Source organism: Puma concolor, chromosome A2 (genome assembly GCF_028749965.1).
Source record: "Puma concolor isolate L17-30 chromosome A2, mPumCon1.1.hap2, whole genome shotgun sequence".
In the NCBI taxonomy this organism is placed as follows: Eukaryota; Metazoa; Chordata; class Mammalia; order Carnivora; family Felidae; genus Puma; species Puma concolor.
This window is the reverse complement of record NC_141668.1, coordinates 11,816,733-11,836,492: the sequence shown is the minus strand read 5'-3', so window position 1 is coordinate 11,836,492 and position 19,760 is coordinate 11,816,733. Positions and strand designations below refer to the sequence as shown.

At 39.3% G+C, this 19,760-nt stretch overlaps 2 protein-coding genes across 2 annotated transcripts; both read left to right on the top strand.

Moving 5' to 3' along the window:
* The first annotated feature begins 322 nt into the window (after positions 1 to 322).
* Positions 323 to 1,264, top strand: OR2A7 (olfactory receptor family 2 subfamily A member 7). The gene has a single exon (XM_025929379.2). It carries the CDS (start codon positions 323 to 325, stop codon positions 1,262 to 1,264), a length of 942 nt encoding a protein of 313 aa, XP_025785164.2.
* Positions 1,265 to 13,524: 12,260 nt separating this feature from the next.
* On the top strand, positions 13,525 to 14,469 carry LOC112866477 (olfactory receptor 2A1/2A42-like). Its single transcript, XM_025929380.2, has one exon. The coding sequence runs from the start codon at positions 13,528 to 13,530 to the stop codon at positions 14,467 to 14,469; it is 942 nt and encodes a 313-aa protein (XP_025785165.1). The 5' UTR covers positions 13,525 to 13,527.
* The last annotated feature ends 5,291 nt before the right edge of the window (positions 14,470 to 19,760 follow it).

Genomic DNA, 19,760 nt, shown 5'->3' with positions numbered 1-19,760 from the left:
GGTAGCTCACTGAATGAAACAAAAACTGTGTATCTGACAGGTGACAATGTATTTATTTTGAAAATTTAGACTCTGCTAATAACATTAACGACAAAGGAAATGTGTGTGTGTGTGTGTGTGTGTGTGTGTGTGTGTGTGTATCTATTTTTAAATTTATTTCAGGGCTACTAAAGTCTTTAAACATTCATTAAAATACATAAAAATGTACTGAAAGTGTTTCTGAATAACTTTCTGTCCTAAAAAAAAGGTTTCAAACAACATAAATTTATTTCGAATGATTTCTCTTAAGTCATATACATTAACTCTATTCCATCATAGGGATATGGGAGCCAATATGACCTCTATCACAGAGTTTACCCTATTGGGATTTCCCCTTGCTCTGAGGATTCAGATGCTTCTCTTTGGTATCTTCTCCCTGTTCTACGCCTTTACCCTGCTGGGGAATGGGCTCATCCTGGGACTCATCTGGCTGGACTGCAGACTGCACACCCCCATGTACTTCTTCCTCTCCCACCTGGCCATCGTCGACATAGCCTATGCCTGCAACACAGTGCCCCAGATGCTGGTAAACCTCCTGAAGCCAGACCAACCCATCTCCTTTGCTGGCTGCATGACACAGACCTTTCTCTTTTTGACTTTTGCTGTCACAGAATGTCTTCTCCTGGTGGTGATGTCCTACGATCGGTATGTGGCCATCTGCCACCCACTCCGATATCCTGTCATCATGAGCTGGAGAGTCTGCATCATGCTGGTGGTGACTTCCTGGACCTTTGGAGTCCTTCTGTCTTTGATTCATCTCATGTTACTTCTACCCTTACCCTTCTGTAGATCCCAGAAAATCAATCACTTTTTCTGTGAAATCATGGCTCTTCTCAAACTTGTCTGTGCAGATACACACATCAATGAGATTGTGGTATTGGCTGGAGCAATTTCCGTACTAGTGGGACCCTTCTCCTCAATTGTAATCTCATATATGTGCATCCTCTGTGCCATCCTCAGGATCCAGTCTGGGGAAGGTCAAAGAAAAGCCTTCTCTACCTGCTCATCCCATCTCTGTGTGGTTGGACTCTTTTATGGCACGGCCATTATAACGTATGTTGGGCCCAGATATGGGAACCCCAAGGAGCAGAAGAAATATCTCCTCCTGTTTCACAGCCTTTTCAATCCCATGCTCAACTCCCTGATCTATAGTCTTAGGAACTCAGAAGTGAAGAATGCCTTAAAGAGAGTGCTGGGGGCACACCTGGGTGGCTCAGTCAGTTAAGCATCTGACTCTTGGTTTCAGCTCAGGTCATGAACTCACAGTTCATGAGTTCAAGCCCCATGTTGTGCTGACAGCACAGAGCCCGCTTGGGATTTCTCTCACCCTCTCTCTCTGCCCCTTCCTGGCTTGTCCTCTCCATCTCTCGTATATATGTATGTGTGTGTGTGCGTGTGTGTGTGTGTGTGTGTGTGTGTATATGTATATATTTATTTATTTAAATAATATATATACATATGTATATGTACATATATATACATGTATATATACATATGTATATGTACATATATATACATGTATATATACATATATATGTACATATATATACGTATATATATATACATATTACATATATATATATATATATATATACATATTTAAAAAAAAGAGTCCCAGGAATGAAGAGAGCCTATGAAAATATTATGGCGTCAGGTTGATAGTGACCTAGGAAGATATTATCTCAAGAGTTTCCAACTGTAGCATGAGAATTATCTGAGACCCTTATTAAAAATACAGTCAGTCTTCTGAGCCACCACTTAGATCACTGATTCAGTGGATGTGGGATATGTCTTAGAGATCTATATCTTGATATATTGTCGAGACACCTGGGTAGCTCAGTTGGTTAAGCATCTGACTCTTGATTTCAGCTTAGGTCACGATCTCACGGTTCCTGACATTGAGCCCCATGTCAGGCTCTGCACTGACAATGTGGAGTCTGCTTGGGATTCTCTCTCTCCCTCTCTCTCTGCCCCTCCCCTGCTTTCTCTCTCTCTCTCTCTCTCTCTCTCAAAATAAATAAACTTAAAAAACATTATCAATAGCTAATTGTAATGTAGCTGGTCCATGAGCCAAGATTTGGAAGCTGCAGATCTAGAACAATACTCTTTATAACATCTTTCTCAAGCTATGGTCTAGCCTCATGCCTCTCAAAGTCTTTTTCTCAAAACACCAGCTCCTCAAGAGAGCTTTAACATAAACTCTATGGTCAAGTAAGTTTGAAAATTATTGCGTATTAGATGCCTTACTTTAGAGCTCACAATTCATATTATCATTGTGAAAACTGTAAGAATATCTGCAGTAAAGAAGATTTTTATTCCAGTTTTTAGCCAATATTTTCCAAACTTATTTGATCACATAAACAATTTTTTTGTAACACTTATTAGCGGTTTCCAGGACCAGGAAATCTTGATCTGGATTGACTCATTGTGAATATTTCCTATAACCACCTTCTAGAGCAAAATGATTTTTTTCCTGAAAGGTGAGCCTCTAAAGAGGACCTAAGTGCAATACCCTAGATGAGCCTGTGAGAATGTGTGCTTTCTTTGGGTAAAGAAAGTGAGGGTAACTGTTTCTCCTTTTCAGTGCTGGATCATCTGGAGGTAATGAATCCAACCCTCTGCTTCATCTTGGGTCAGCATTTACAGATACATCTCATGGAATGACCTCATTCAATTTCACAATCTTCTAAATCTGAGATAAAAAAAACTATGCATTCCACTGCTTACCCAGTATACTAAGTCTATTTTTTCTCTCCTTGATTTTAAAGATAAAACCAGGGTGCCTGTGTGGCTCAGTGAGTTGAGCTTCTGACTCTTGATTTCGGCTCAGGTCATGATCTCGTGGTTTGTGGGTTTGAGCCCCATGTCAAGCTCTGCACTTACAGTGTGGAGCCTGCTTGAGAGTCTCTCCCTCTCTGCCCCTTCCCCTACTTGTGCGCTCTCTCTCTCTCTCTCTCTCTCTCAAAATAAATAAACTTAAAAAAATTAAAAACAAATTTAAAGATAAAACCAAGTTTCTCACAGAAATCTAGGAGGATTTGCAAAAACCACTACTTACACAATGTAGAAGCTTTAACAAGATTTCTCCATTGTTGTTTGTAGAAAATTGAGATATGGGAGATGTTCTGTAAGAGAATGTTTATAGGAAAGGTACACGATGAATGATGGATAAAAAGGATATGAATAAAAGATAGAATGTCCAAAGGGCTAGTTGATCCTTTGAAGATTAAAAAGTAAACAAAATAGGGAAAGTGCATGATTTATTATTCACTGGCTATTCTTGAAATAAATTTCAAATAATAGCCTTACAAACAGGAATTTCCTCATTCTCTATATGGAATGCCATGTGCATTACTGTAATCTCAAAATAAAAAGGGTTAAGTGAGGTTTTTATGCAGTTGCAAAGATTTCCTCCTCATGAAAGTAAAAAAAAAAAAAAACAAAAACAAAACTCTAAGTTCTATGGTGGCTAACTACATAGGCAAAATTTTGATGCTTTTATTACTTTTACATTTTACAATTTTATTAGTTCTTTTTCTACTGATAGAAGAAAATAACATGTTTTTTAAGGTGTATTCAGTAAATTAATACCTTTTACAAATTGTAATTTTTAAATTGTATTTTGGGATATAGTTAAGGCTCAGGTACTTGAAAAGCCATTGAACTTGAAGATAAGTAAAGTCTTTTAAGCACAGTTATAGGAACGTTTTGATTGTAAATTACACCCTGAAGTAAATTGAAGAAATAACTTCTATCAAGCTTTAGTGGAGTTAAACTCTACTGAACAGTTAGGAATATGGGGGATTAAAAGAAACTACTTAGTTACTTCAAAGTGTCTTATATTATTGAACAACTATCATTTCAAATGTTCTTGCTTATGGGGTTAATGTTTAGTCCTTAATAATAAGCATACTAATCTTTCTTGGTTAACCTTTTTCTATGGAAATCCTGATGATCAGGCTATAGAACCACAATTTTAGCCTCAGGGTTTATCTTGTGTGAGGCTTCTTCATTGGGAGTTTATGGGCACTACGGAACACATGGACAGTCGTCAGTGGCTCAATGGATCCCAGAAAAAGGGAAAAAAAGAAACTCAATTCAACTTCTCTTGAAAAAATCTTTGGGGGCCTAAGTCCTGGTCATCAGTTTGGAAGGTCTGGAAACTAGTTTTCTGTCAGTTAATCTGGAATTGATCAGAATTGTCAGAACTTAATGACTCTCACAAAACTCACAAGATAATTATGATTAACCCAGATGCAATTTCAACCTTTATAGTGAAGGATGTTCCTTCCCAGGGAAAGGAGTACCTATACCCATTATCCAAAATAACCCAGTTCTCTTTTCAAAAATCCAAGAAATGAATAAACAGTAATATATGGCTCAAAGAGCCTAGAATCAGAACAGATGGATTTGAATAATGCTGAAAGGTACTTCTTCAAAACTGTAGAAAAATTCCTCCCAATAGATCACAATTTATTCTTATCATGAACCTAGATGTCTACAACTGAAGTTTCTATACCTTGGGCTGTGCTCAGTGAACTAACAAATTCTGCCTCTTTATTTTCCCAGTTTTCAAGATTCCAAGTGAAACATTGATAATAGCAATTGCTATTTTCCATTAATTATATATGTTATGACTTTCTGAAGATATGTTCATCCCTGACTCAGATACTTAGTTCATCAATTAAAAGCCAACATTTTGTTAGGGCGCCTGTGGCTCAGTCAATTAAGTGTCCTACTCTTGGTTTTGGCTCAGGGCATGATCTCACAGTTCATGAGTTCGAGCCCAGTGTCCCTGCTTAAGATTCCCCCTTTCTCCCTCTCTCTCTGCCCCTTCCCTGCTTGCATGCACACACACTCTCTCTATATATAAATAAGTAAACATTAAAAAGCCAACATTTTTCAAACCAATTATTGAGACAATTTACTTTGGGAAGTGTTTAAATTATCAAAGTATTGATTTTTATTCTACTTCCAAGTGGAAATGATGTCCAAATTCTGGTGGACCTTGACATAACCATAAGATTGGTGGTTAGAAAATGTCTGATGCTAACAGATAATGTAAAAAAGAACATATTTTTTAAAAATATATGTATTTTTTGCAATTAAGAGTTAATTATGCTATGTGTTATTTTCCTTTGTAAACATTTATGTTTTACATATATTTATGTTTTACTCTGACCACTTTTTAAAATTTCTTATTTTCATTTTTTTAATATTTGTTTATTTTTGAGACAGAGGATGAACATGCAAATGTGAGCAGGGAAGAGACAGAGATAAAGGAAGACAGAGAATCCCAATCCCAAACAGGCCTGTGTTGTCAACAGTACATGGAGCTTGAAGTCATGAATGGTGAGATTGTGACCTGAGCTGAAATCAAGAGTTGGATGCTTAAACCAATGAGCAACCCAGGCACCCCTGACCACTTTTTGTTTAAAGTAAGCTCTACATCCAACATGGGCTTGAACTCATGATCCCGAGATTGAGAGTTGCATGTTCTATGGACTGAGCCAGCCAGATGCCCCTACTCTGACCACTTTTAGAAGTTGTCCATAAGTTAAAACAATGTTACCTTGATATGTACTAGAGAACATGTACTTTTGAGATGATGCATTTCCCAAAGTTAAAGTTTGTTTGGTATCATAAAAATTTATATTTAATTTCCTTATTGTCTTAGTTCAAGGTTCCTACTTTTTATAACTGATAGTCATACAGTGATGAATGAGGAAAATCCTATTTTTTTCACAATTTCAGTGTGACGCTATTTTTTTTCTTTTAAACATCAGTTTCCAGATATCCACATTTTTCTACAAGTCACCTGAAACATAAAAAGAAAAGAAACTTGATAATTGTAACCAGTTTTCCCTAAGTTTATGGGATAACCCCAGGAAGCCAGGAATCACACTGTAATGAACTAATTAGTTTGTGAATCTCATGCTTGATTGATAAGAGATTTCCAGATAACATTTTGAGTCCCTCACATCCAGTATAGGAAAACGGTAGGATGCAAATAAACATGACATCATCACAGGTAGGAAATTCTCTCCCAACCCAGAAGAGGTAGGAAGCTTCAAGGGGAAGATGCCTTCCAGAGGGTTCTCTCCCCCTGGCCTGAGGGACTGGACCCCTATAATCTCCTCACCTCAGAATCGAGATTAGCGACTATTGCCAAGGCTGACCTATTTGAGTGGTTTGTGTTCTAGAAAACCCCTCCTCAGGCATGTTCTAATAAGCCCCACTGGGACTCCATGTTTCTCCTCAGACTCCCCGGTCTGCTCCCTGCCTCCATAACCTGCTCTCTACACCATCTCCACATCTTGAGCTGTTGCTTGGAACCAGCTGATTTTTCAGGGTCCTTCCTTCCCCCCTCTGCTGCTACACAAGGTGGCCCAGAGTAAAGCGGGGAGAAGCTGAAATACAGAGGTGAATGCCGGGAGCTTCTTCATCGTCACACTCGTTCTGCTTCCTTCTAGGTTCCCCTGAAGGACCTGATGCTTTGGGAATTAGGGCAGTGCTGGGATTCACGAAATCCAAATAATGCCAAGTTTTCCGGGGCCGTAATGACCGGTGTTGTCTCAGACGTGTGCTCTGTGGCTAGTTGTGGTTCCTGATCATGTGTCCTGCTGGGGATGAGAGCAGAACTAGGGAACTGCTTTGTCCCCTTCCCAGTGGAGTGGGCATGCACTGTATCTCGCAGCCCACCCCTCCAGGGAGCCCTTAGACGCTACCGACTAGGCTGGGGCCATAGGAGAATAAAAGCGCCTTTTCTGAGGATTCTGCCACCTTTGCAGTCAGGAACAGGAGTGAGGGTTCTGCAGCTCCCACAGGCGCTCCCAGAAAGCACGATCTTGCCCAACCTTGAGGTATTTTCCCCTTCTGGGGTCCCTGAGTCCAAACGTGGGAGCTAACCAGGCCACCTTATTTTACTTTATCATTAATTCCTCTTAGACATGGGGTAGCATCTACACTTCTGTGGACTATCCGTCTGTTTCTGACAATCTTTATTTTAATTTTTTTTTTCAACGTTTTTCATTTATTTTTGGGACAGAGAGAGACAGACCATGAACGGGGCAGGGGCAGAGAGAGAGGGAGACACAGAATCGGAAACAGGCTCCAGGCTCCGAGCCATCAGCCCAGAGCCTGACGCGGGGCTCGAACTCACGGACCGCGAGATCGTGACCTGGCTGAAGTCGGACGCTCAACCGACTGCGCCACCCAGGCGCCCCGACAATCTTTATTTTAAATGTTAGAGAAGTAAATACTCTTTATTAATGTTAAACATATATGCTCATTGTTCACATTCTATATGAATAGTTTCAGGGGAATATTAGATGCACATTTTATAGACAAATTATATAAAGATGTTTTGGGTTTCGAGTTTGGTTAATTTGCTTCATTGGTGGAGAAATATCCACGTGATAGACATTTACTTAGAAAAGAGAGCACTAACAGAAGGAGTAAGAAATTTCTGTGTCATGCATTGAAACAGAACATATGGAATAATCTTAGCCAAAGAAAATTACGGGAGGGTATATTACAGAATGGTGTTATGTCAGGAAAATGAACATGTTGGTTATTATATAAAATATGCATCTACTTATTGTCAACACAGGTACAGTGGGTACTAAATCTATGTCATATGCTTATCTTAAGCTTAGCATTAAGGACAGCTAGAATGTATTCAATAAATATGTGTAAGTGTTCGATTTTTCATAGCTTGGAAGATAAGTTTGTGCAGTGGGGATGGGAAAAGTATAGAAAGGGGACCACGGTGTTAGGTGCTGGTGTGTGAGGTGGGAGAAGGACGAGATAGTCAATCATTTCTTTTTATAGGACTTTTGTGTTTAATGTGTATCTTTTTATTTATCACTGCTTTCTTCTGAAGCACCTTTGTACGAGAAAATCTTCACAAAGCTCAGCACCATCCTCCTGCTTTTACTATGTGCTTCCACAGTGCCCAGCACATAGGGGGCACTCATGAGTATGATCAACTATTAGCCTTTAACAGATTCTCCAATAGGCTATGATTACACAGAACGGACACCTAGTTCTTTACGGTCCACAATAGTTCTTATATCCAGAAAACTCACTTATCCTATCAGCCCTTACCCCAGAAGAACACTCCGCAAAGTCTTGGCTTGTAACTACATAAGCAAATAAGATGAATCAGTTTTCAGTCTTTCCTTACTACTTGCAGGTGAGTAGTCCTACGCTTCCTCTGAGTCAAAGATTAACAATAGGTGGTGATTTTAGGAATTCTGCCTTCCCCGTGCCCACTACTTTAGAGGAGAACTTGCCAGCTCATCATTCTTCAAGATTTACTGTTTAAAACATAGCTACCTTATGACCCAGCGATAGAGCTACTAGGAATTTATCCAAGGGATACAGGAGTGCTGATGCATAGGGGCACTTGTGCCCCAATGTTTATAGCAGCCCTTTCAACAATAGCCAAATTATGGAAAGAGCCCAAATGTCCATCAACTGATGAATAGATAAAGAAGATGTGGTTTATATATACAATGGAATACTACTTGGCAATGAGAAAGAATGAAATCCTGACATTTGCAACAACGTGGATGGACCTGGAAGGTATTATGCTAAGTAAAATAAGTCAGAGAAAGAAATCATATGTTTTCACTCCATATGTGGAACTTGAAAAACTTAACAGAAGACCATGGGGGCAGAAAAGGGGAAAAAATAGTTTCAAACAGAGAGGAAGCAAGCCATAAGAGACTCTTAAATACAGAGGAAAAAACGAGGGTTGATGGGGGGGCAGGGGATAGGGGAAATGGGTGATGGGCATTGAGGAGGGCACTTGTTGGGTTGAGTACTGGGTGTTCTATGTAAGCGATGAATCATGGGAATTTACCCCCCAAACCAAGAGCACACTGTATACACTGTATGTTAGCTAATTTGACAATAAATTATACACACACACACATACATATATATGTGTGTGTATATATATATATAAAATAAATAAAACATAGGTTCTATCAAGTTCTGATGATTATATATGAAATTATTTCCTTCTTAGATATTTACTTTAGAAGTTTAGATTTACCTGATTATTCATTAACCAGACAATTTATCCTTTTTGAAATTCTGAAATTGTACCTATGTAAGTTAATGTACCTCGCTATGCCTGAAGGTTACATTTGGACCTGGAACACATTACAGTTTTGAGCCACCCTCATAACCCCTACCAGCCCATAAGAAATTTAATCTGTTTGCATTTCATTTGATTTTGTAAAACTAATGCATGTCATATAGGTATGACATGGTCAGGCTTATTGTCCCTGAAGGCCATTGAAGATGCACAGACAGGGGCGCCTGGGTGGCTCAGTCAGTTGAGCGTCCAACTGTTGGTTTCAACTCAGCTCAAGAATTCATGGCTTCATGGTTTGAAGCCCCCCATTGGGCTCTGCACAGACAGTGTGGAGCCTGCTTGGGATTCTCTCTCTACTTCTCTCTGCCCCTCCCTCACTTGAGCTGTCTCTGTCTCTCTCTTAAAAAAAAAAAAAAAAAAAAAAACTTTAAAGACGCACAAGTTCTGCCTCTCTCATAGACTTTGTGTCTATGCTCCATATGGATCATCGCCTTTATTTTTCCCACAGTCTGTCTCCAGACAGGTAGCCCACACAAGCAACTACACGTGGGTTCACTGTCACATCCTCCTGCCCTGCCTCCCTGAGGTTGTATCAAAGCACCTTGACTAGACTTTTGGAGGTTCCCAAAACTCTCCAGTCATATATTTCCAGATATTCTCTTGTTTACCAAGTCTAGGATAAAATTCATAGACTAAGTATTTTATCACTAATTTGTTGATGTGTCCATTTCTCAGTAGACAAACTGAATTACCATTGGTTAATAATTTGTTCCTATTAGCTACTTATAAAGTATATTTTAACTCATGGTGCTGTGGTCAGCCACTGTTTGTTGATGTAAATAGTAGTTTCTTATGTTTTGGATTTCAGTTATAATACATGTTACAAATATGAAGGATTGAATTAACAGCAAGATGAGTATATTTCCTCTTTCTATTCATTCTAGGTTATGACCTTTAAATTTTTTCCCCCAATTTTACTGAGATAAAATTGACAGGGGCACCCGGGTGGCTTACTCTGCTGAGAGTCCAGCTTCAGGTCAGATCGTGATCTCACGGTTTATGAATTTGAGCCCCTAATCAGGTTCTCTGCTGTCAGCATAGAGCCGCTTCAGATCTTCTGTCTCCCTTCCTCTTTCTCTGCCTTTCCCTACTCCTCTCAAAAATAACTATTAAAAAAAATTGACATACAACACTATATAAGTTTAAAGTATATAGGCATAAGGATTTGACTTAAAAATATTGTGAAATGGTTACCACAGTAAGTCTAGTTAACATTTATCATCTCAGATAGATACCTATATATATATATATATACACCTATATATATATATATACACACACACCTATAGATATATATGTGTATATATACACACCTGTAGATATATATGTGTATATATATACACCTATAGATATATATGTATGTATGTGTGTGTGTGTGTGTATATATATATATATATATATATATATATATATGCATACGTGTATAGGAAAGAAAAGAGGTTTTCTATTTTGTGATGGGAATTCTTAGAGTTCATTCTCTTAAAGTTCAAATACAGGGGTACCTGGGTGGCTCAGTCGGTTGGGCATCTGACTTGGACTTAGATAATGGTCTCACGGCTTGTGGGTTCAAGCTCCACATTGGGCACTGTGCTGACAGCTCAGAGCCTAGAGCCTGCTTCAGATTCTGTCTGTCTCTCTCTCTCTCTCTCTCTCTCTCTGCCCCTCCCCTACTCCCCCCCTCAAAAATAGACATTAAAAGTAAAAAAAACGCTCAAATATATCATACATAATTGTTAACTATAGTCATGATATTATACCTGACATCCCCAGTACCTATTTATCTTAGAACTGGAAATTGATCTTTTGATCAATTTGATCAAAAGATGTTTTGACCACCTTTCGCCAATTCCCTCTCCACCCACCCCCCTCCTCAGGTAATCACAGATCAGGTTTTTTCCCTCTATAAGTTTGGTTTCATTTGTTTATTTGTTTTAGATCCCACGTATAGGTAAGAACATACCATATTTTCTTTGTCTGATTGATTTCACTTAGCACAATGATCTCATGTTGTCACAAATGGCAGGATTTCTTTCTTTTCTATGGCTGAATAATATTCCAACATATATGTATACCAAAATTTCTTTATGCATTTATCCATCAATGGTCACTTAGGTTGTTTCTGTGCCTTGACTATTATAGGTAATGCTGCAATGAACACGGGGCACAAACATCTCTCCCACATGGTGTGCTCTTTTGGATATGTTCCCAGAAGTGGAATTGCTGGGTGATATGCAAATGGAATTTTTAAGTTTTTAAGGAACTTCCATATTATTTTCTTTAGTGGATGCACCAATTTACATTCCTACCAACAGTGCACAAGGGCTCCCTTTCCTCCAGCATTTGTTAACCCTTGTCTATTGGATGATAGCCATTCTGACAGCAGTGAAGAGCTATTTTATTATGGGTTTGATTTGCATTTCCCTTATGATTAATGATATTGAACATCTTGTCATGCTCTTATTGGCTGTGTGTCATCTTTGAAAAAAAATGTCTATTCAGGTTCTTTGTCCATTTTGATTTGGTTATTTGGGAGGTTTTTTCATGTTTTGTTGTTGCTTAAATTTTTTAAATGTTTTTAAATTTATTTTTGAGAGAGAGCGAGCACAAGTGGGGGAGGGGCAGAGAGAGAGGGAGACACAGAATCAGAAGCAGGTTCCAGGCTCTGAGCTGTCAGCACAGAGCCCAATGCAGGGCTCGAACTTATAAACTGTGAGATCATGACCTGAGTCAAAGTCAGACACTTAATTGACTGAGCCACCCAGGTGCCCCTGTTGTTTTTGCTGTTGATTTGCATCAGTCCTTCATATATTTTGGATATTAACCCCTTATCAAATATATAGTTTGCAAATATTTTTTCCCTTTTCATAGATTGTCTTTTTTTGGTTTTGTTAATCATTTCTTTTGTTATGCAGAAGCTTTTTAGTTTGATATAATTCCACTTGTTTATTTTTTTATTTTGTTGCTTGTGCTTTAGGTGTTAGGTGTGTGTGTGTGTGTGTGTGTGTGTGTGTGTATTTTTGACAGAGCAAAACAGAGTATGAGCAGGGGAGAGGCAGAGAGAGAGGGAGACCCAGAATCTGAAGCAGTATTCAGGCTCTGAGCTGTCTGCACAGAGCTCGATGCGGGCTTGAACCCACGAACCATAAGATCATGACTTGAATCAAAGTCAGGTGCTTAACCAGCTGAGCTACCCAGGCCCCCCTAGGTATTATATTTAAAAAATCATTGCCAAAACCCATGTCAGGAAGCCTTTTTCCTGTTTGCTTCTAGGAGTTTTAAGGTTTTTCATCTTATATTTAGGTCTTTCATCCATTTTGAGTTAATTTTTGTGAGTAGTGTGAGGTAGGAGTCTAGTTTCATTCTTTTACATGTGAATATCCAATGATTCCAGGACCATTTATTGAAGACAGTGTCTTTTCTCCACTGGCTCCTGTGTCAAATATTATTTACATGAGTTTATTTTGGGGCTCTTGATTCTTTTTCATTGGTCTGTATGTCTGTTTTTATGCCAGTATCACACTGTTTTGATTATTATAGCTTTCATATATAGCTTGAAATCAAGAAGGGTGATGACTCCTGCTTTCTTCTTTCTCAGGATTACTTTGACTATTCGAGGTCTTTTATGCTTTCTTAAAATTTCAGAATTTTTTTCTACTTCCATAAAAGTGTCATTGGAATCTTGACAGGAATTGTATTGAATAGATGGCTTTGACAACTATGGACATTTTAACAATATTAATTCTTCCAGTCCACGAACATGGGATTTAGATACTGATAGAACTCAATCATGATTTCAGCTGAAGTAAGTGAAATTATTTTCTTTTCCAGAGACCATTCTCATTTAAAGCTCCTCTTATTTCTACTATCTAGAATTTCTCTTACATATTTTTACATATGTAGGTCTGAAACAATCCAGATTTCATGATTATTTTCTTTGTAATATGGTTTGATATTTCCTAATTCCATCACAGTGTCAAAGGCTCCATGTGGGTAATCACATAACATATTCCTCTCCTGTAAAATTAGATGTCAGATTAAGAATTTAGCTTAAAGACAGTTAAATTTGTTTAAATAGGTAAGCCTGCTTGCCTTCCTACTTTCCTTCCTCCCTTCCTCCCTTCCTCCCTTTATTCCTTCCTTCCTTCCTCCCTCCCTTCCTTCCTTCCTCCCTCCCTTCCTTCCTTTCTTCTTTAATTCAGTGACTTCTTAAAGTTGTTTCTTAATAATTTTGTACATACCAAAAATTTATGAATAATAAAAAAGAGTTGTTTTAAAATAATTGTGTCATACAGCTATCTGGTTCTCTCTTTAATAGTAAAATGGAGAAAAATCAAACAATGGTTACAGAATTCATCCTACTGGGATTTTGTCTTGGTCCAAGGATTCACATAATCCTTTTTGGGCTCTTCTCCCTGTTCTATGCCTTCACCCTGCTGGGGAACGGGCTCATCCTGGGGCTCATCTGGCTAGACTCCAGACTGCACACCCCCATGTACTTCTTCCTCTCCCACCTGGCCATCGTTGACATAGCCTATGCCTGCAACACGGTGCCCCGGATGCTGGTAAACCTCCTGAAGCCAGACCAGTCCATCTCCTTTGCTGGCTGCATGACGCAGACCTTTCTTTTCTTGACTTTTGCTCTAACAGAATGTCTTCTCCTGGTGGTGATGTCCTATGATCGGTATGTGGCCATCTGCCACCCGCTCCGATATTCTGTCATCATGAGCTGGACAGGCTGCATCATCCTGGTGGTGACTTCCTGGGCATGTGGCTCCCTGCTGGCCCTGGTCCATGTGGTTCTCATCCTGAGGCTGCCCTTCTGCGGGCCTCATGAAATCAACCACTTCTTCTGTGAGATCCTGTCTGTCCTCAAGCTGGCCTGCGCTGACACCTGGCTCAACCAAGTTGTCATCTTTGTTGCCTGTGTGTTTATCTTAGTCGGGCCCCTCTGCCTGGTGCTGGTGTCCTACACACGCATCCTGTTCGCCATCCTGAGGATCCAGTCCGGGGAGGGCCGCAGAAAGGCCTTCTCCACCTGCTCCTCCCACCTCTGCGTGGTGGGGCTCTTCTTTGGAAGCGCCATTGTCATGTACATGGCCCCCAAATCCCGCCGCCCTGAGGAGCAGCAGAAGATCCTTTCCTTGTTTTACAGCCTTTTCAACCCTATGCTGAACCCAATGATCTACAGCCTGAGAAATGCAGATGTCAGGAGTGCCCTGAAAAGGGCAATGTGCAAGGAAAGTCATTCCCAATTGGAGTGACATTGGAATCACCAGACTAAGTGCTTGATCACTGCCTAAATCCAGGAAACTTCACTTTTCTCATCTTAGGTATACCTAAAGGACAAGCCCTCCTCTTCCTTTGAATGAAAAGCTTTAGATATGTTGTATTCATTGATTATCTACAGGTGTGATTTTATCAGATACGATCTTTTTCTTTTATTGCTCATTGAATTTAATATCTGTGACATTAAAAAATGTTTAAGTTCATTTTCTAGGTCCCAAAGGTTGAACACAGTCTATCTCTCTTTCTAACCTAAGTATTTAAACTCACTAAACTGTATATATCATAAGACTTAGGGAAAAAAAGAAAGCTGCAGTGAAAGATAATGACCCTCCAAACCCAGAGGCACACTTGTCCATTATCCCAAAATTGTACTTGCCCTATTAAAGAATAACTGTTAAAGAAACTCAGAGGTATTTACTTAACGTGTTGCATGATGGTGAGAAATTTTGTATGAAAATTAACTCACATTAGGAAGTAAACAAGCAGGCTGATTGAAAGAACAAAATTAATGCAAAGAATATAGGAAAAAGGAGAGAAGAAGGAAAAATTTGTAGACAGGATGGGAATAGTGCACATTGTTTATAGCTCTGGAGATAAACTGGTTACTCGTAGGTAACAAAAGAGCAAAACTGGGCATTCTCTCCTTGAATAGGCTGATAAGGGGTATCAAAGAAAACATATATTTAGGGTTGTTTGTGGATTCGCCAGAAAACTTTGAGTGTAAGCTGTAAGTTATCTAGATGTACAGAGTATCTCAATATGTGCTTTTCTTTTTTATGAGAGTCTTTTTATTAGCATGTCCACCTTGCTTGTCCACATGTACATAATTTCCCTCATTAGATGTTTTATCCTTGAAATAGGAAATTTGACCAGAGAACGTAAGTGGCTAGTAGAGTATAACTGGCTATTTTGGCTTGGTAATGCACTGGTTTTTACTAATTCATTCTACTTTACAAATCCAATGATTAGGGATGAATCCCATACATTTCAGGTGGCTTTGTAGGGTGTCACCTATAAAGTCCATTTTCTAACCTGCCTGGAGACTAAAATGGCCACTTTGTGTCCAGTCTTTCACAATTTCATATTAAGAGTGAATGGAACACTTGTTCAGAAGAATACATGTGTTGCCCTTCACTTGGGAATCAATAATTACTCAACCCAGGGGCACTTTGGTGGCTCAGTCAGTTAAGCACCAATTCTTGACTTCAGCTCAGGTCATAACATAACCTCATGGTTCATGGGTTCAAGTCCCACGTTGGCCTCTGTGCTGACAGTGCAGAACCTGTTTGGGATTCTTTCTCTCTCCCTTTCTCGCTGCCCCCTCCCCTCAAAATAAAAAAATCTTCAAAAAAATAATAATTACTCAACCCAATTCCTAATTACTGGGCAGCAAAGCTCACTAAATGTGAAAACAAAATGGGTTTTTATAATACTAACATTTTGGTTAATGGCTTTCCCAGTGCCATACTCTATGAAATGATAACACTTGACATGGACTATCTCATTTAGGCATTATAACAAAGCTGTGAAGAAGGTCCTATTGTCAGTTTGATATACACTTATACCAGAAAGTAACAAGTATCTGGCCTTTATCTTGACAGTCTGGCTCCCAAGCCCTCAGTACTTAACAGTATGCACTGTGTGCCTCAACATCAGTGTTATCGATAAAGAACAAAGCTAAGTTATCCCAAAGGTGAATGTGTTACATAAGGAGGGCTTGTTTCCAGCCTTCTATGCCACAGTGAGTTGATCTGTGCTCTGTAAGGCCTAGAAGATGAAATCATTTATGGGAAGTTGGTTGTTGTGCACAATGATTCCTATGGGCAGAGTCGCAAAAATCATTGGACTTTTAAAGGAACACAAAACATAAAGAAGATGAAGATAAAGGCCATTCTTATTGAGATTGGTGATTTAGCTGAGCTAAGCCCCAGAACCAATACACCAAGATAGCAACACCATAGTCTGTCTGTCTCTCCCTCTTTCTCCCTCTCTCTCTGTCTCTCTCACTATAGGCCAGTTAATGCACTTTACATATATTTCTTATTTAATCCTCAAAATGGTCCTTTGAGGCAAGAGACAGTATCCCTACTTCACATATAGGGAAACTCAGGCACAAGGAGATGGAGTAACTTGCCCAGTATCATAGATACTAACTGTCCAGGCCAGGATTGAACGAAGGCAATCTATTTCTTGACCTTATAACCATAACCACTGGGAAACATGGCCCCTTTGGAGCTATCTGTGCATAATGACCAGAGAGATCAAGGTAGTAAAACAAAATCAGTGACTAAGATCAAGTGATGGCCACTAGGCTTCAGACAGAAGCTTTGTTTGCTAGAGGAAGCACCTTGACTCTAAACTTATGTAAGCAGTGGGTGTGATAACAAGAACGAACCTTGACTCCAAGGGTCAGAGACCAGAGGAGGGCTCTGGCCATGAGCTGTGCAGGGAAGCAGGAAACAGTGGAAGAGAAGACCGACATTTCAGTTTCGCTTGATGGAGTAGAATTAGAATGGGTAGTTGATAGTAGTTTACCTAAAGGAGCCCGTTCTCAAGACAAAGGAATTTAGATTTCCTTTTCGGTGTTGAAAATTGCTGTAATAATCTTTCAGGTGGCATTTATAGAATATTGCTCAGAAAGGTACCGAGTTTCATAGGTAAGATGGGAGCTCCCCAAGGGCAAGAACTGGAGTCTCTCCACCTCTTCTTTTTCATCCACACTAGCACCCTGCCTCGAACATAGGAGGCGCTCAGCGAGCACTGGTCAGGTGCACTCATGAGCCTTTATCACTTAGCTACACGCAATCTTCAATGTTAAACTATCTTATGATTTCCACATTTTTCAAAATCCTTTAGTATGGTAGAAAATAATTGCAGCTAAAATTTATTTGGCAATGGTTGTGTACCAGACACTATATTAAATTCTTTAGGTGTAACCCTCACCTCAAAGCTGTGAATTATTAATGGTATTTCCACTTACAGAAGGGAAACTGAGGTTTAAAGAATTAGTGAACATACCCTATGTCACAAAAATCTAGTAGTGGAATCAGAATTCAAATCCAGTCAGTCTGATGTGGGAAACAAAGGCAGAAGGAAACGGCAGGCAAAATTAAATTTTCCTTATAACCTGCAGCCCACTGACAAATACTTGAGGCAGACAGAGTAAAACATTCCTGCAGGAAGTCCCTACTATCTTACTGTTAATACTTTGCCAGAGGGGAAAACAACCCTAGCTTGACAATAGGTAGGCTTCTGGGATCCTGTGATTCTTTAGCATATGAAAATCCTTTTGGAAACTTTCCCTTCTCTTTAGCTCCCCCAACTCGCTAGTATATAATTACTGACTCCTTACAGTCCGGGAAGCTCTTTCTGCCCAGGGGTCCTGTCCCTTTGCTTTAATAAAGCCACCATAAAAAAATAAAACACCTTTTTGCACCAAAGACATCTCAATAATTCTTCCTTGACTGTTGTCTCCAAACCCCAACACTTCAAATCCCATCAAATCCAAACTAGATTAACTGCATGATTCTTTTGAACAGGACCTTCTGATACTTCAATAGCTAGACCAGGCTTCTTCAATAGCTAGACCAGGCTCATGTCAGAGTAGTACTTTAGTGAATGCTGGCTAACAATGATCATTTAGCCTAAACTCCTATCAAAACCAAAAAGCAAAAAACAGTACAGCTCCATAAAATACGTAACTTAAATATAGCAGCCATTATTCTTTCAAAGTTAGACGTCTGATTGTCCATTAGTCACTTTTAGTTTCAAATGCACTCAGTTCTTACAAGTTTCTTATAGAGTGAATATTGGTGATGAATCATGTTTCATTTGCCAGTGATCACAAGGGAATTACAAACATATTAGGAGAAGGTATTTACTCCTTAACATAAAGAGTTATGTATATTGATTTCTGTCATGTGGAACAGAGGATATGAGCCTTTCAAAAAGAGCACGCCAAATTGTGAAAGCCTGTGATTATGGTGTGCCAGGAGGTGCTCGTGGGAGCTGAGCAGCCAAGCAGAGGGTGTTAATCCTCCTATGTCTTGCAAGATGGTGGAGAATTAGGGGTTGTAACTAGTACAAATGATGGGGTGGGATGCTGTGGGTGGGAGCTAGTTCACAAGCCATTTGGAATCAAGTTCCCCAGTGTCTTTGGCATGTGGAGTGGGCACAGACAACCACTAACCTATAGGATGACTGTTTATTCTTTGTTAGATAGTGTAGACCAGTGCTTCTCTGGCATCAGTGTGCATACAAATCATTGAAGATCTTGCAACAACGCAGGTTAGCAGGCCTGAATAGGATGGGCAGAGATTTGCATTTCTAACAATCTCTCTTATCTCGCTGCCACAGACCACACTTTGAATGTTGATGCAATAGAGAAGACCTGTTAAATCTTTCGTTCTTAGGGAGGAAAATGGAAGGAGAGTTAGAATGTGGCCTCACTGGACATCATAGTTTTGATGTCTTTTCCCAGACCACAGAGAAGGGTCTGCTTTCTTTCCTTCCTGATGAACTTTGACTACAGCACTGTTTTAGTGTCATCTGGTATTTTGTTTTGCTTGTTCTCTGCTATTTGTTTGCTTTTAATTTGTGTAATACCGTTGGGCCGAGAGAAGAGGTGTGTTTGTGATCACAGTCTGGTTTCGCCTTTAGAGGGCTGGCTCAGAGGGCCAGACATCTGGGTTCCTATCTCAGTTCTACCAGGTCACTGTGTGACCTTAGAAAAATCACTTAATTCCTCTGGGCATGGTTTCCCTACCTGGAAAATGAAACATTGGACTAGATGATCTATAATTACCTCTAATTCGATGCCTCTCAACTAACTTTCTAAAATTTCAATTTTTTTTCTCTTACATAAGAGACAAAATTAAATGGATTACTTTGAGACTAATCTATACAATTAATTCCTGAGCGTTGCACAGGAATTCAAAAGTAAATACCGAATGAATGGTTTGCATATAATAATGATCTTGGAACTACGGATGGCATAAGATATATTCTACATGAATTGTCCTACCCCACCAAAAAAAAAAAAGTTTTGTTATTCTGTTGGGGAAGGATTAATAATACCATTCACTTGCAAAGGGTCCCAGATCTCTGTCTGGTGTTGTGTAACTAGCATAATAATACTAATAGCTCGCTTTTATTGACTGCTTATGTCATATCAAGTACTGTTCTATGAGGACCTATCCATTAATATCAATCTAATCTTCACAATAATTCCCAGAAGTATGTTTTACCATTAGATTTCATTTATACA